This window comes from Gavia stellata, chromosome 19 (assembly GCF_030936135.1).
Source record: "Gavia stellata isolate bGavSte3 chromosome 19, bGavSte3.hap2, whole genome shotgun sequence".
NCBI lineage: Eukaryota > Metazoa > Chordata > Aves > Gaviiformes > Gaviidae > Gavia > Gavia stellata.
The window spans coordinates 19502245-19516884 of record NC_082612.1 but is presented as its reverse complement, the minus strand read 5'-3'; the positions used below and the strand labels follow the sequence as shown (position 1 = coordinate 19516884).

The window sequence follows — 14640 nt, the reverse complement described above, 5'->3', positions numbered from 1 at the left end:
AGAAATTTTGTGAAGTGGTTCTGTCTCTAGGTATGTTATTGGAATTGGATGATACGGTCTCAAAGAATGACTAAATAACTTGGTTCCATTAGAAATATCATAAGGAAAATACAAACTTCTTTCTAGATAAAAGTGGGCAATTGTTCATTCAGCCGCTCGGTGAAGGTGTCCTTAATCAAGACAGAAAAAGCAAAAGCCTCTCCGCTGTACCCAATGCACAGAGAGTTGCTTTATAAAACAACTTTTTGTCTCATGCGGGTTTTATTGTATTTTTATTTGAAGTTACTTAATTTTTTTTCCCCACCCCTTGCAAATAAGTGTTCATTTCCTATGCAACTGGAGTTCAGAAGTAGTGGTGCATGCTGTCTTCTGCTGATGTGGTGGTACGTGTTTCCTTTTGATGTCTTCTTTTTTCTCACTAGAAACTTCTGCCTCCTTTTGTCCCAGTATTTTCCTCAGTGGAAAAAAAGGGAATAGTAGACTTGAGGCTCAGGAATGTGCCATGAGATACGCAGGATATCCTCTAAGATGCATAACCCCTGTGTTTGTAATTACTGCAGTGCTGCATATGATGCCGTCCTTGACAGAAACGTGGCCATTAAGAAGCTCAGCAGACCATTTCAGAACCAAACTCATGCCAAGCGAGCTTACAGGGAACTGGTCCTCATGAAGTGTGTGAATCATAAAAATGTAAGTTTTCAGTAGGTAACTGGAAACATGGTATGTATATTGGTTTGTTAGAAAGAAAATTGTTTTGTTGGGTGCCTTTTTAAAACAGAAGAGATGAAAAGTGAGTTATGCTCAAGGGCTACAGTCTTTCTGGTGCTGTATGCCCACATGAGAGAGTGAGGACCTTCCATGTGCTTATTTAAAAGCTATGCCAAATTATGCAGAAATGCGTTAAGTGGCTCCATCCTCTTGTCACTGGGATTTGTGACTCAAAAGCTGTGTCTCTTGAGTTGGAGTACCCATGCACAAGTGTCACTCCTTGTTCTGGACTTCATCTGAAACCTGGTCATATAGATGCGTTGTATAGATTATACAAGATGAGGGGTCATCATAGCGAAGGTTGCTGCAAAACTGCCAAAGAAAATAAAGAACCAAAAGCACTTTTCCATTCTCATGTATTTGTGTGTAAGCTAATGTTGCAGAGCCAGGGACTCTGAAGCCTCAACACATTGTTCCATTCCTTCTAACACAGTGTTCTTGTTGAAATAAACAGCACTAGCAGGTTCTAGACTTTCCTCCTTCTTACACTTACTACCTATTGTGTAACATTTAGTATCCATAACGAATGAAAATACTCCTACGCTGCAGCAAAAGAGTTATACCAGGGCTGTGTGTTAGTTGTAACCATCTATCTGTTAGTTAGAACTATCTGCCTGGCACTGTGTAAGCTTGCTTTTCTGTAGTGAGATATGGAGGATTGCCCCGTTGCATTGCCAAGGGTTCTCCCCAGAATTTAATTTTCCTCCAATTCCTCGGTTTCTGATGTGGCTTGGTGCCATATCTGTGTGCCCCTTCCTTTTCATTAGGAGTGAATTTTTCAGTTGGCTACATGTTTACTCTTGCCTCAGATCCTGCAATAATGACCCTTTCTCCTAATGCAAAGCATAAATGAGCTTGAAAAGCGTGATGTGAGATTTGACACTTGTTCTCAATCACAAATTCACATGGAAAGAAAAAGGACTGACCCTAAAATGGCAAACAGCAGGACTTGTCACCTATAGTGTCCTCTGCCCTGTATGTGTCCTCTGCACTGGCAATGTATCCTTACATTTCCACTGTGTTGATCGGGACTGTACCTGTCTCTTCCCTATTGACTTGGATGGAAACTTCCCTCAGTCAGACCAACGCACGGGGCTTTGGAAATGCAGGAGTGAGTGAGTAGTTCTCCCTGGAGGCGGGAGAGTGATGCATTCTCGCTTCGTGTTTCTAATGGACTGGAGAGAGCAGAGGGCAGCAGGAGCGGTATTAATTTTCAATATATAATTTCAAAAATGCTGCATAAGAGCTGATAACAGCACTGCGTTGGTGGGGTCAGGGTTTTAATCTGTCTGTACAGAGAAGTGCAAAGGAGGGAGAGGATTGCAAAGGCACCTATGCGGAGGCAAGAATCAGTCAGAATATGTGGAGCAGACAGAAAGAATATTGAACCATTCCTGTTAGAAAGCCTGGGGAGGTGATGGAGACCCGGAGGGAGACATTCAGATGTTGTCTTTGTGGTGGCTGTGCTGATACCTTTTTCCTCTGTTGCCTACACAGAAGGAAAGTGCAGGAAACTCAGAACCCTGAGGTCACTTTTTTTTCTCTGTGCTGTTTCACATATTCTTAGCAGTGTCTTTCAACAGCCCAGCCCATTTGGGGGAAAAAAAAAAAAGTAAAAAAGGAGTTGCAGTATGCAAGATGTCTTTGCCCAGAATGTGTCTGCTGTTTTAAAGTGCTTCTACTAAAAAGCGGTACCTCTCACGATGGAATTTGTGTCAGCGTGTGTGCGTATGTGCCCTCAATGGAATTGAGGCCATGTCGGAGAGAAGGAAGGTCTTCTGTTTAATAAGATGGTCCTTGATTATTTGTCCCCTCAGATGAGCGTTCTTCATACATGAGAAATTTCCGGCTGCGGCACAAGGACTGCTATGCTAGATTGAGCTGAAGTTGGTCTTCGAACCTGTAACTTCAAAATTCAGAGGACTGTCTCACCTTTAGCTTTTTGGTTTGTCACTGATCGTCACTAATCATTCTCTCAGAAACCGTTTCAAGTGCACCTAGAAGAAGTCTTAGAGATCTGCAGTATTTTATTTTGAATGTTGCTAACTTTTTACTGATCTATAAAGTGAGAAGTGTTAGTATAAATTGAACAGTGAAAAAGCAGAGTTTATCCTTTAACACACACTTCAAAATAGGTCCAAGTGCTTACGTTTATCACTTCTTTTCATCCTTTTGTCTTACTTTGCTTTTCAGATTATCAGTTTATTAAATGTCTTCACACCACAGAAATCTCTGGAGGAGTTCCAGGATGTGTAAGTAACACAGGCAGTAATTAAACTAAAGCTTTAAAGATGCATGGGGCATTATAGCGTACCTTGAACACAATAACTCAGCAAAATACAAAGGTTTTAAGCCCCTCTGACAGGGATCATGTGTAGCCGACACTGTGGGTAGACAGATATTCTGCATTCCCGTATTGAGAGCACTTTGGACACCTCTAAGGTGCCAAATATCAAGTTTCCTAAGCGTTGTAATAGCGCGCAAAGCCTGCTGGTGGCTCTTCCTGAGAGGGTTAGTGTTTGCGTTTGCCTTCACGTGCAGAGGAAGGCATATGCATTTGTGGTATTAGCTTGCTTGGGAAATGCTGGTTGTTACGTGACTCCCTGACGTGTGTGAGGTTTTGAAATGTGGCACTTTATTCTGAAATAATTTCCTGTAAAAGACTGATGTGAAATGTTTCCTCATTTCATATTTGTTTTGATATAACTTTTGACTGCATAAGATTACTTGCTTGGGGAACTAGCGCTAGGTGTAGAGGACAACTAGCACCTCCGCTGAGCATTGCCCTATTGCACAAGCACTACTGGGCGTAGTATGAACCTGCCCCGAATGAAATTTTAAATATTCAGTGTTTTATACAGTTGTTTGCCTTTTATCTTCCAGTCTTTCCCATTTTCTGTATACATTGTATGGACACGTATTATCGGTACTGATAACAGAGAGATAGCAGTGACTGAAGTCAGGTGACTACTGTTTGGGTTTTGGTGTATGGAGTTTCCACATAATATTGTTACTGCAGACTTGTGCAGAGCAGAGGAGATAACTAGTGCTGGAGAGAAGACAAGGCGTGCAGCTCACATTGAAATGGAGAGCTAGTGTTTTCCCCAAAGTTTGAGAGTGCTTTAATGTAACATTACAGTTACAAATCAGCTGTGCTTGTGAGATGTCTCATAAGAAATGAGCTGATGTGTTCGACATATTAACTGACTGCTAAAGGGGTTTGGGTTAACGTCCTGCTGAGGTTGGCAGTGAAGCTTATCTATCAGAAGCACGAGACCAATTAGTTGTAATGAGACTTGTGCGAAGTCGTGCAATCTTAGGATTGGAGACATTTCACATGGGGATGCGTATTTTAGCCTCTTGGACATCTTTACTGCTCTCCGATTCCTACACATACTGTGGTAGCCGTGCCTCATAATGGTCAAAAGCTGAGCAGTCGTGTCGGTGCTTGTGGCTCTTCTGTTTTCTGCACGTTTCAGTGTCGTGCTGCCTGTTTGCCCGTGTAGGGTACAGTCTGTCACGGGGAATGCAGCAAGAAGGGGCCAGCGATCCACCTCTTTTGCTGGGACGCTGAAAGAATGGTGTCTCTGCAGTGAGATGGTGCAGTGAGAAACAAATGCCACGATGGCGCTGTTGTAAGCGGGCCTGGTCTTCAGCTGTGTTACTCCCAGTCATCAGAAATAAAGTGAATTCTAAAGCACGAAAAGGCATTGTTACTTTTTTGAGATGATGCTGTGGTTCCTCTTCAACACAGACAATAACACTATGCCTTTGCTTTTTCTTTCAGTTACCTGGTAATGGAGTTAATGGATGCCAATCTGTGCCAGGTCATTCAGATGGAGCTAGACCATGAGCGAATGTCTTATCTACTGTACCAAATGCTCTGTGGTATCAAGCATCTTCACTCTGCAGGAATTATTCACAGGGTAAGGGGCCTTGGGTTTAAAACTTAGGGCAGCATATGACATGAAGACTTTAGAAACCGCTTGAGTTTCTTGTGTATTGTGGATCAAAGCCCTGCCTCCCAGTAAAATGACTATAAACTTACAAGTCATAGGCCATCCCCTTAGCAGGAGTAGCTTTGTGCTTGTATTAGGAATGAGATTATTTGCGAACTTAATCAGGCAAAAAAAAAATGTGATTATTAAAAGTAAATAATAACCAAATAATGAGCACTGGAAGTCATCAAAGTGATTATGATCTCTGAAACGTATAGATAAATGTTGTTTCTCCTGCAAATGCAGCTGACTACATCTACCACGCATGACATTCAAACGCTTTAAATTGATGTTGTAGCATGGTTCCAAGTATTGCTTGATCAGGATCCGCAGAGGTCAGGGCATACGGAGTTGGCATTTGCAGTCATTTACATGTGCTAAAACAAATGAAAAGACTGCTAAGTCTATATTAAATGCCCCCTGTCATTTTGCTTTTCCACATCGGAGTGCTGTGCCTGGTAAGGATGCGGTACCTGGCTGTGAATGCCGGAGATCGTACGACGTGTGATGGTTGACAACAGAGGGAACGGTGATGTGACTGTGTGAGCAGGAGGCAATTCTGAATGGATTGAAAATATCCTGAGTTAACTTCTTTATTGAAATGTGCTTTTACTAATTTGGGATTTCCAGCTGAAAAAACAAATCCAAATCTTCTGTTCTAAAAGGAAGAAAAGAAGGGGGCTGATAAAATGGTTTACAAAGTGGATGTTGCTTTACAATATACAAAGGTCTCCTTTCTTGGCATGTTGTATGTTTAGCAAAGGATGATAGATTTGGCTTCCAGATAGTCATACAGCAAAGGATTAGCTGAATTACTGTAAATGAAGCATTAAGGTATCTCCACACATACAGCTGGAATGTCTCTGTTAGGCTCAAAGCATTTAAAAAAATACTCAAAATGGTACTCTAAAACTAGTCCTAGTTAAGAAACTAGGACTAGTGAACTGCTGAACATAATTAGTTTAACACCAGTGGGCTCCTGCTATCCAGGTAAAGCCCGACAGTACACCAAGAACATCTTCCAGAAGAGTTTGCCTAGAGTAGCAAGGTTTTGCTGTGTATTTACAAGTATTTCCGATAGTAACTGTAAGTGTCAGAAGAGTAAAAGAGTATTTGAAGGGTGACCTAAAATATCAGTCCGTACCACAGCTGTGCTTGGCTTTATGAAGGACAGTCATATGTCTTTTCGCTATCTTTTGCAGGATTTAAAACCAAGTAATATTGTGGTAAAATCTGACTGCACGTTGAAGATCTTGGATTTTGGACTGGCCAGGACTGCAGGCACTAGCTTCATGATGACTCCGTATGTGGTGACACGTTACTACAGAGCACCTGAGGTCATCTTGGGAATGGGCTACAAGGAGAACGGTAGGGCTGCAATTTCATAGCAAGCACAGTGCGACCTGAAGTGTAAGGTCTGCCTCTACAATTGTAAGGGGCACCAGAAGAAGAAAAAGAAAACCTAATGGGAAATGACGTCCTGAATTTAAAAGGCAGGTCATTTAGAGCAGTTTCTCACTGTTGCGTACTGCAGCTACGGAATATATTTGGGATGCAGTGCTGGTGAATTTATCCATGTGGGATTGCAGAGTAATGAGAAACTTGTTCTTAGTTAGGGTTGAACTTAAATCCAATTAGCTCTTTCTGACCAGAATGTCTTTGGCTTCTGTGGCTGTGAAACGGTGTGAGAATAGCTGGAACTGCTGAACAAGTGATGTGTTCTAAATTTGAGTCTGGGTCTCTGAAGTGTTTGAGGGAAGAAGAATAGGTGCAAGCTGAAATAGGGAATCCTAGCCCTTCCAGAATTTCTCCAAATCCAGAGCTAGATCTGAATTTCAGGAACGGTTTCTGTCTTTATTGTAGGTTTAACTCAAGTCCCAGGTTTTGCTGACAGGTTTCACGTGGTCAAGATCTAGGTAGAAATTTTGCATTTTGAGTCGTCTTTTTTTAAATGAAAAATAGTGTTGGAGAAAAGAGGGAAAAGCTGAAGCTAAAAAAATCATGCATCTAATTTGTATGTGATCTCCCTAGATGTAAAATGTCAAAATGTCTGTTTGACAAGGAGACTTCTCAATGACAAATACAGCACACGTCAAAACCAGGAATTTATTAAAAAGTCTCCCACTTAATTTACGTTGAAGAGGTTATCTAACCTGTGGGAGAACTTTTACTAACAGCCAACTGCATTCTGTAAAGGGCAGTGAAACTGATTTGGGAGCTGATTCCATGACGTAAGCAAGAATAAAGGCATGCTTGCACAACCTTTTCCAAAATTAGCAAGTCACTGCATGAATTATTTGTAATGTTTATGAATTTACAGTACACAATTTAATGTGAAAGTCTAAAAAGTAGCAAGTTATTAAGCGGAGTCTAAGCGTACGGAATAATTTCTGAAAAAGGAATAGTCTTCCTTGAAGTATTTTGTAGTTGATATTTTTGATGGGTGCCACTAGGAATTTGAACTAGGCTCAGCACATTTTAGGGAGTTCCTTAGTCGATATCCAGAGTTCCTTCGATTGTGAAATGAATTATTTTGCGTTTTTTTTTTCTCTCCAGACATTTAGTAGATGGTTACCATTGTTGTTGTTATTGTCCCTGAAAGGACAGAGAAAGCACTTGCTTTTCACATGATTAAAATCGCACCAAGAAAAAGTTAGAAACACTTTTGCGATGAAGTACACAGCTGGGAAGGTACTAAGAATGTTTGCCACATCCAGAGGTCCTGATCAAATGCCCGTTAACAGAGAGACTTCCTTTGACTTCCCTGGGCAGTGAATCTGGCTCAAGATGAATGATCTCATCTTACTTGTACAAAGCGAAAATAAAGTAAACAGAGAAAGGAAACCAAAATACTTGAAAATGAAGGTCAGCTGTCTGAGGAGCCGCTCTGCTTGGAGGCTCTGATCCAGCTCCCAAGGAAGTCAACAGAAAGGGTTCTTCTTTGCTTCCCTGCTCTGGCCTATGCTGCCACATTACTGAAGCTCCCCTACTTTTTTTTTCCTCTGACTGCGTACACTGCCTGTATAAGGACTGTTCACTGCTTTCATTTTCTTTCTGCACTTGGTTGGCTAAAGATGCATAATTATCACCAGTTTGCTGCACTTCTGTGGAAGGTCCCAAAACTGTCACTATGAAGAAAACTCTGCCACTGCCTCAGGCATGCTCTTGCTGTCCCATGCCCCTGATACCTGTACCCTCCTTTTCCCAAATGGAACATTTCACCTTTATTTTGTTTTACCAAGAAATGAGTTGTTTGTTTGTTTCTTTGGTTTGTTTTGGATTGCTTTTGAAGGATAAAAAGGGGGAAGAAAAAGAGGAGAAACTGGTTGCGTAGGTCAAACATGACCACGGAATGAGGATTCACAGCTGAGAAACAACGTAGTCTTTTAAAGCATTTGAAAGCAGGTTTTTCCCCTTCCCGTGGAATACAGGTCTTTTCTTTCTGTGCGTACTACGTCACTCCCTATCTAGCCTTTTTTCTTGTAAGACTTAAAGGGCAAAAAAACCCCACCCAAGTCAAGCTGATAACGTAACGCTGCATAGTGCATCTAAAAGCTGAAGGCAGGATCAGGAAGATGAGAACTGCTCTTAGTTCCTTGGTGCTTGGCCTGCGAAGCATTTGTTTTGGCATTTATTTTGAGTACCTACGCAGTTGAAAAGCAGAGTCCGCACAGGTGACACTCTCCAGTTCTTTCCAGTCGGTATGTAGGTACAGACAGATAGATATAGACAGTTACCTATAGATAGGACATAGGTACAGATGCTGAAGCAGGAGTTTTAAATAACCCTTAAGGGTGGTATTGATCCATATGGCCTTTACGTGAGCAGTTCCATTTGGAACCTCTTGTGTACTGCTGCAGAGAGACTCAGTCCTGCAGGACAAAGCCTGGAAGCTGCCTTGGTTGCAAGCAGGATTTATTCCAGATGATCGTTGTCTGGGTTTGGGGTTTTTTTGCTTTTGGGTTGTTTTTTTCTTTTTAAAAAAAAAGTATTTTTTTCACCATAAACTCGGTGTATCTCACAGGTCGGTGCAGTTGTTACTTGATCTTTACTTGCTAGCTGTGGGCCTTTTCCCAAAAATGTTGATTTTAAACTTTTTCCACTGTTGTTACTAATTACTGTTGAGCTGACTGACACAGCTTTTACTTATTGACTTATTTATTTTAGCTTTTGGTAAGACATGAAAAAAAAGCCCCAACAAAACCACAAACCAAACTGTACTGTTCTGATCAACCTGCTCTTTTTCCCCTCCCATTTAGGAGTGAAATGTCGTAGTTAACTTTGCTTTTTTTCCCTTCTTCTTCACTTCCCTGTCTCTGCTGTTCTAGTGGATATATGGTCTGTGGGATGCATTATGGGAGAAATGGTTCGCCACAAAATCCTCTTTCCAGGAAGGGACTGTATCCTTGTGCCATTTGCTGCAGCTTCACCTCTTATTTGTTCCTCTCCTCCACCCCATCCCTTTTACCATAGAATGACTATGCCAGGACTGTAAAGATAGAAGCAAAAAGTTGAATCCCAGAGGTATGAGTAAATGAAAATAACGCACTACTGATACGACCAAAATTGAAAATGCAAAACACAGAATTATTTCAGTCAGATAAGTTACGTTATTTTAAAACCTGTAATCTTTCCGGTTTATGTAGTCTTTATGTCATACTAATAAGCAATATAGAAAACAAGCATTATGATTGCAAATTGGATGGCTTTCCTTATTATTCTTCAAAGGAAAAATAAGAAAAAAAAGAAAAGAAAAGAATCCTAACTTGGCCCATCTGCTTCCTGTAAATCTCTTTTTCTGCTTTTATGTTTTGGAAATAGTGACTTCATAACATTTGTGGTGACATCATAATCTTTTGCTTGCTAATGCATCATGGATTTGGATTCATCTCGATGCTGTATGGGCTCAGAGTTGAGTCAATACAACATTTTTTTTCTTTAAAACAAAATGAAGAATTTGACTCGCCCAGTTTAAGGCAACCATTTATCTGCTGTGGTTTCCAAATTGGCCTGAAATCAGATTCTCTTGATTTAAAAATGGACTTTCCTTTACTTGCATGAGGTCTGTGTCGTTAATTAAACTGTATTTCCCTCCCATCTTGTTCTTCTCACTTGGGTGATATTATTTTTACCCCTTCCGAGGTGGTGAAAGCAATATTAGAAAATGAAAACAAAAGAGGAGAGTGTCTGTTTAGCCTTTGGTTTATCACAGGCTAAGCCAGGCAACCTGCCCGCGATGGCTGGGAAGTGTAAGTAGTGTGTATTTTGCCCATCAGAATAAAATGCGTCAACGTAACATGCTTTCCACTTTCAGAAACAAAAAGGCATATTATTTTCAGCAGGTTGGCAGAAAGACGCCATAAAAATCTGGCATCAGCAGACCCTGGCAGTTGGTGTAGAGAAAACCCAGCTTTTACAGACGTGTAGTCATGGGAGTAATTATTTTTTTGCTGGCTTTTGAGTGATTCCTGTAGCATTTGTCAGAGTTAGGTCCTGCCTGTCCTATTTTCACAGCTCTGTCGACTTGCTCTGAAAACGGAGCTCTGCCCGGTAGCAAGGTGAAGATGCAGCTGTGCTTTACCGACAGGTAGATAGGGAAACTGCCGGTGCCTCCTGTTTGCTGGGGAGGAAACAGCAACCTTGTACTGGCTTCCAGTCGTACAGCAATATGGACTGGAAAGTTATCGGTTGCAAAACACAATGAAGTAAGAACGGTGTGTTTTATTATTAGTGGAATAAGAACGGTGGTTTTTATTATGAGTGGATAGCTTTGAGATGTCACTCCGTAGGTGCTGAGGTTTTCCTGCAGGACGTGGAGCAGGCTGCACACCCACCTCCCGCTGTAATCTGAATGTGCAGAGCAGCTCCCAGCATTCATGAGACCTGTAATCCAGCGTCACGCTTACGCTGTGTTTCAGCGGTAACACCACCTCAGAAACGCCATCGTAACTCTTCCTCCAAATGCTGTGCTCTTTTCCTCTGATTTTTTTTTAATGTACAATGAAAGACTAAACCATCTGTAACATACTTGAGGTTCAGCTGTAAATACTGAGGATACTTCCATTTAATCTATTTGGAGAGAAGTCTGATGGAATTTTTAATTGATACGCAACTAGAATACAGAAAAAAAGCTATTTTGGTATAAAAACGTAACAGCGTGGTTAGCAGGCTGCCCTCCTTTTTCATCAACAAATTATATTTAAGAGTTACGTTCTTCTGCCCATTTCCAGAAAAAATAAATGCTGTATAATTTAAACAACCTAGCTTTTAAAGAAATCATTCAAACATGAGAATTACTTTGTTTCTGGCTGGCTGGGACAACAATCTCTTATTGACAGTGTCTTATTCAGGGAGAGTAACAGAATATGTTTAAAATACCTTTCAATGTTTCAGTATCAGTTAAAAATAACAACTGAATTCTTGAACAAATGCAGAAAACATTGTGTAAATTGTGGGATAGTCCTACTTTTTAAATCATTGGAAATCCCATACCCTGAAATGCAGTGTATGTGGGCTGCGTCACAACTGCTACCATGTTTTAGCGGTGGCTTTATTCAGGTGAGCTGGAAGTTTGGGTGGGGAAAAAAAGAAAGAAAAAGAAAAAAAAATGGACTCTGTGCATTCATTTCCAAGTCAATACTCATTTGTTAACCAGTTTGACCCCATGAATAAGTGTGTTCAGGGTTAGAAAAATCAGTTTGTGTATGGGTCCATATTATTTCCCCTCCCTCCGCAGCTGTTTGCGAGCAGATCTAGTTTGCCTCCTAGATACAGGAAGAGCTGGGGAAGCATTTCTGCAGCCGCGGGTAAACTTCACAGAACCACATCACAATAAAGCTTCCCTTGGGCTACTTGGGGCCTTCCAGCAGTGGGTTTTTTTAGCTGTGAGAGGCAAGTCTGTGTAGAAACCAAAATTTTCAGTTCTTTTTAATTAATCAGAAGAATGGCTACTGTGCGTGCTTGCTATCAATATAAGGAGCTTACCTGTTTTTAGCTTGGAGTAAGAACATTTCATGTATGGCACAGTGTACATCTAAGAAAAATTTCACAGCTGCTGCCAAGTTTTATGGAAAGAAAAGTATAAAGAAGTTAAGATTAACTAAACCATCGCACTGAATTACCATTGCACTTAGGTGCCGCTGACTTCATATGAAATTTCATTTTTTTCAAGTCTTCATGGAAATTAAAACATGGGGATGATTAATTTCAGATCATCTCATCTACATAAATAAGAAATTCTTTCTAAGTTACTGTAAGAAAGCTCTGAAATCTGTATAGATTATACAGGTACCAGTATATAACAACTGTCCCCGTTAGTGTAAATGTAAGTTATGCATTTCCCAAAAAATGTGTGTGTTTCTTAACTTTATTAAAATGCTGTCTGAACGCGTGTTCAGTGAACTGTTATTTTCATTAGCAAAAAGCCAAACTTGAAAATTATTGCTCTGTGAATATTACTGAGGTGTTTAATCTACTTGACTTAGTAGGACACTTGGGGTACGGCAGGGCTGCAGGACTGGTCCGTTCCAGTGCTGTGAGTTTGCGACGAGCCAGATGGTTTTTAGAAAAATAAGAACCCCCCCAGACTCCTGGAGAGTACCGGGTCAAAATTGCACAGCAGATACCTTTGCTCCTTGTTACTCACCTAAAGTGGACCTTTCAAAATACTGCCAGGGAGACTTCTTTGTCAAAAGTCAGACCCTCACGAGAAGAAATCCACCTTTTGATGGATTTCCAGACCAAAATATTCCCGGCAAGTTCTGGTAAGCTTTTGTAGTCCACTTCTGAGCTTCTCGCTCAGAGTTTCTTCGGTGCTTATTCCACTCTTGTCTCAGTTAAATCAGAAAGAGTGTGAGCCACTAAAAACTGCCCAAACTCTTGGATGCCATTGGAAATATGTTGGAAAACTCCAGGGCTTTCCCCAAAGCTGCATTCAGCTCTAGCTGATAATGTCTTCAAAATCTCAGAAGATTTCAATTTAAGGATTGGAAACATATTTATGTGTTTTGGGTTTTTTTGAGAAGGGAAAACTTAACATGGTCTGAAGGCTTTCAAGTCAGAGATTTATTAACATCTGAGCCGCTGAGGCCACAGTGATGTCCCGCAGGCGCACATGACTTAGGAGATAAAGCAATCGGAGAGCATTTCTTTTCGGTACTGGGGAGGCCTATAAAGGATGGTACTCCAGCAAGTTCATGTGTGAGTCCTTCAGCAGATCAAAGGGGAAACAGTGATTTAGTCAGAAATAGATTGTGATAACAGCCAAGTCTCAAGTTTGGCTAGGCCTGGATTACAGTGTCGAAAATGGAAAGCAGAATCCCTTCTGCAAATAGCTTAGAGTCAAAGACAGTCAAAAGAGATAATAACATAGCAAGAGAGAAAAAAAAAAAAATCCAAACGTATTCTATGTAGCTATGAACATCCAAAAGGGATTGTGGAGAGGAGTCAGCATTAACAGATGAAGTTAATGTTTTCTGTGGCCAGATTTTCAAAAATGCCTTTGTCCGCCAGCTGTCTTTGGGAGTGGTGGCATGAAGAGATGCTCTCTTAATACAGAGAGTATTCTGTTGTATTTTCCCAGGAATTTATGTGGAAAAAAAATTGCTCGCCTTAGGGAAAAAATTTTGAATCAAGAAAGTCTTTTAGGAAAAGATGTTGCCGTTCCACCACTCATTAGCAGAATTTGTCTTTGCATGTGAAATATGATCTGCATTTGTTAATGGGTATAATCCTAGTGTTTTGAGTGCGTGTTGGGGGTTTCCTTGAACTTTTCTATAATAAAACATCTGCACTTTCGTTTAGTGCAGTCCATTGTTTTCCATGTTCCCGGTAATATTTTCTTAAGGGTTGTTTTTGTCTTTTTAAAACAAACAAACAAACAAAACCAGCAATTAGCATCAGGATTATTTAAGAGAGACTATTAAGAAGGGCTGGCCTGGCTCTCCGGGTTAGATCAGCTGGTACGCATTAGCCTGCTGCTTAAGTGTCTGTTAGCTACCCTGGCATTGATGGCTAAGGTGGGATTTTGTTTAGCTGGATGATTCCTCCCTGAGTATATGGTGTTTGGTTTTGGACTCAGGATTTTTCTGAGAATATAGCAAGAGTTTGAATTACGATGATTTTATTGGGGGAAGTTTGCTCATATGAGATGAGGTCTGTCTCAAAGAGGCTTCAGCGTAGCTGTGGAGACGATTCGGCCGTTGCCATTCTTCTTTTTCTTTTCTAATTCAGATCTGTATACTATAACAGTTTATAGTGCAATTTGCACTTAGTATAAGAGCCCCATGCTGTCTGTGATCTGCGTGGCGTTCGGAGTGGATCCCAGCTGCTACAATGAAGATGATCCATTATGATCCGTTGCTCGTTTCCCAACACTCATCTTAAAAGATTTTCAGCGTGGGTCTGAACGTGCAGTTTCAGAAGTGGCCAAGTGTTGAGCTGTAGATATGTGCTATCATGTGAAGTTCAGCCAAGGCAAGTTAGTTGCCTTCTCAGGCACTTAAAAAATTGGATGGTCTCAAATGTCTTTTTTTTTTTCTTCTTCCCTTTCTATGCCATTAATCAGCTTTTGCTTGATGGCACCTGTACTAATTTGAGCTGAGTTTCACTGGTACAGTTGTGCAGAGAATCTAGAACTTGTAGACCACACAGATAGCACTGAAGGGTCTTTTGTCAAGAGCATGTAGGTATTTGGTTGGGATCAAAGTAGAGGACTGGAACATGCTCAAAATCACATATCATTTATCATCTACGAAAATATATAAGTATACTTAAATGATACGCTAATCTGTTTGTATTGTAGCAGGAGAGACTACCTGTGGGATTCCTGCCGGAAGAGGTAAAACAAGTGTACTTCGATAGTCTTTGAGACCTG

General features: G+C 40.8%; 1 protein-coding gene across 5 annotated transcripts in view; it reads left to right on the top strand.

The window, feature by feature from the left end:
* MAPK10 (mitogen-activated protein kinase 10) overlaps window positions 1-14640 on the top strand; it is an 85738-nt gene that overhangs the window by 32001 nt on the left and 39097 nt on the right. For 3 of the 5 annotated variants that reach the window (XM_059827000.1, XM_059827002.1, XM_059827001.1), the window contains 4 exons: window positions 561-690; window positions 2962-3020; window positions 4556-4694; window positions 5969-6134. In XM_059827000.1, the coding sequence (XP_059682983.1) occupies window positions 561-690; window positions 2962-3020; window positions 4556-4694; window positions 5969-6134 (494 nt within the window). Of the gene's footprint in view, window positions 1-560; window positions 691-2961; window positions 3021-4555; window positions 4695-5968; window positions 6135-9094; window positions 9167-14640 lie in introns of all 5 variants that reach the window. The other 2 variants (XM_059826998.1, XM_059826999.1) reach the window with 1 other exon arrangement.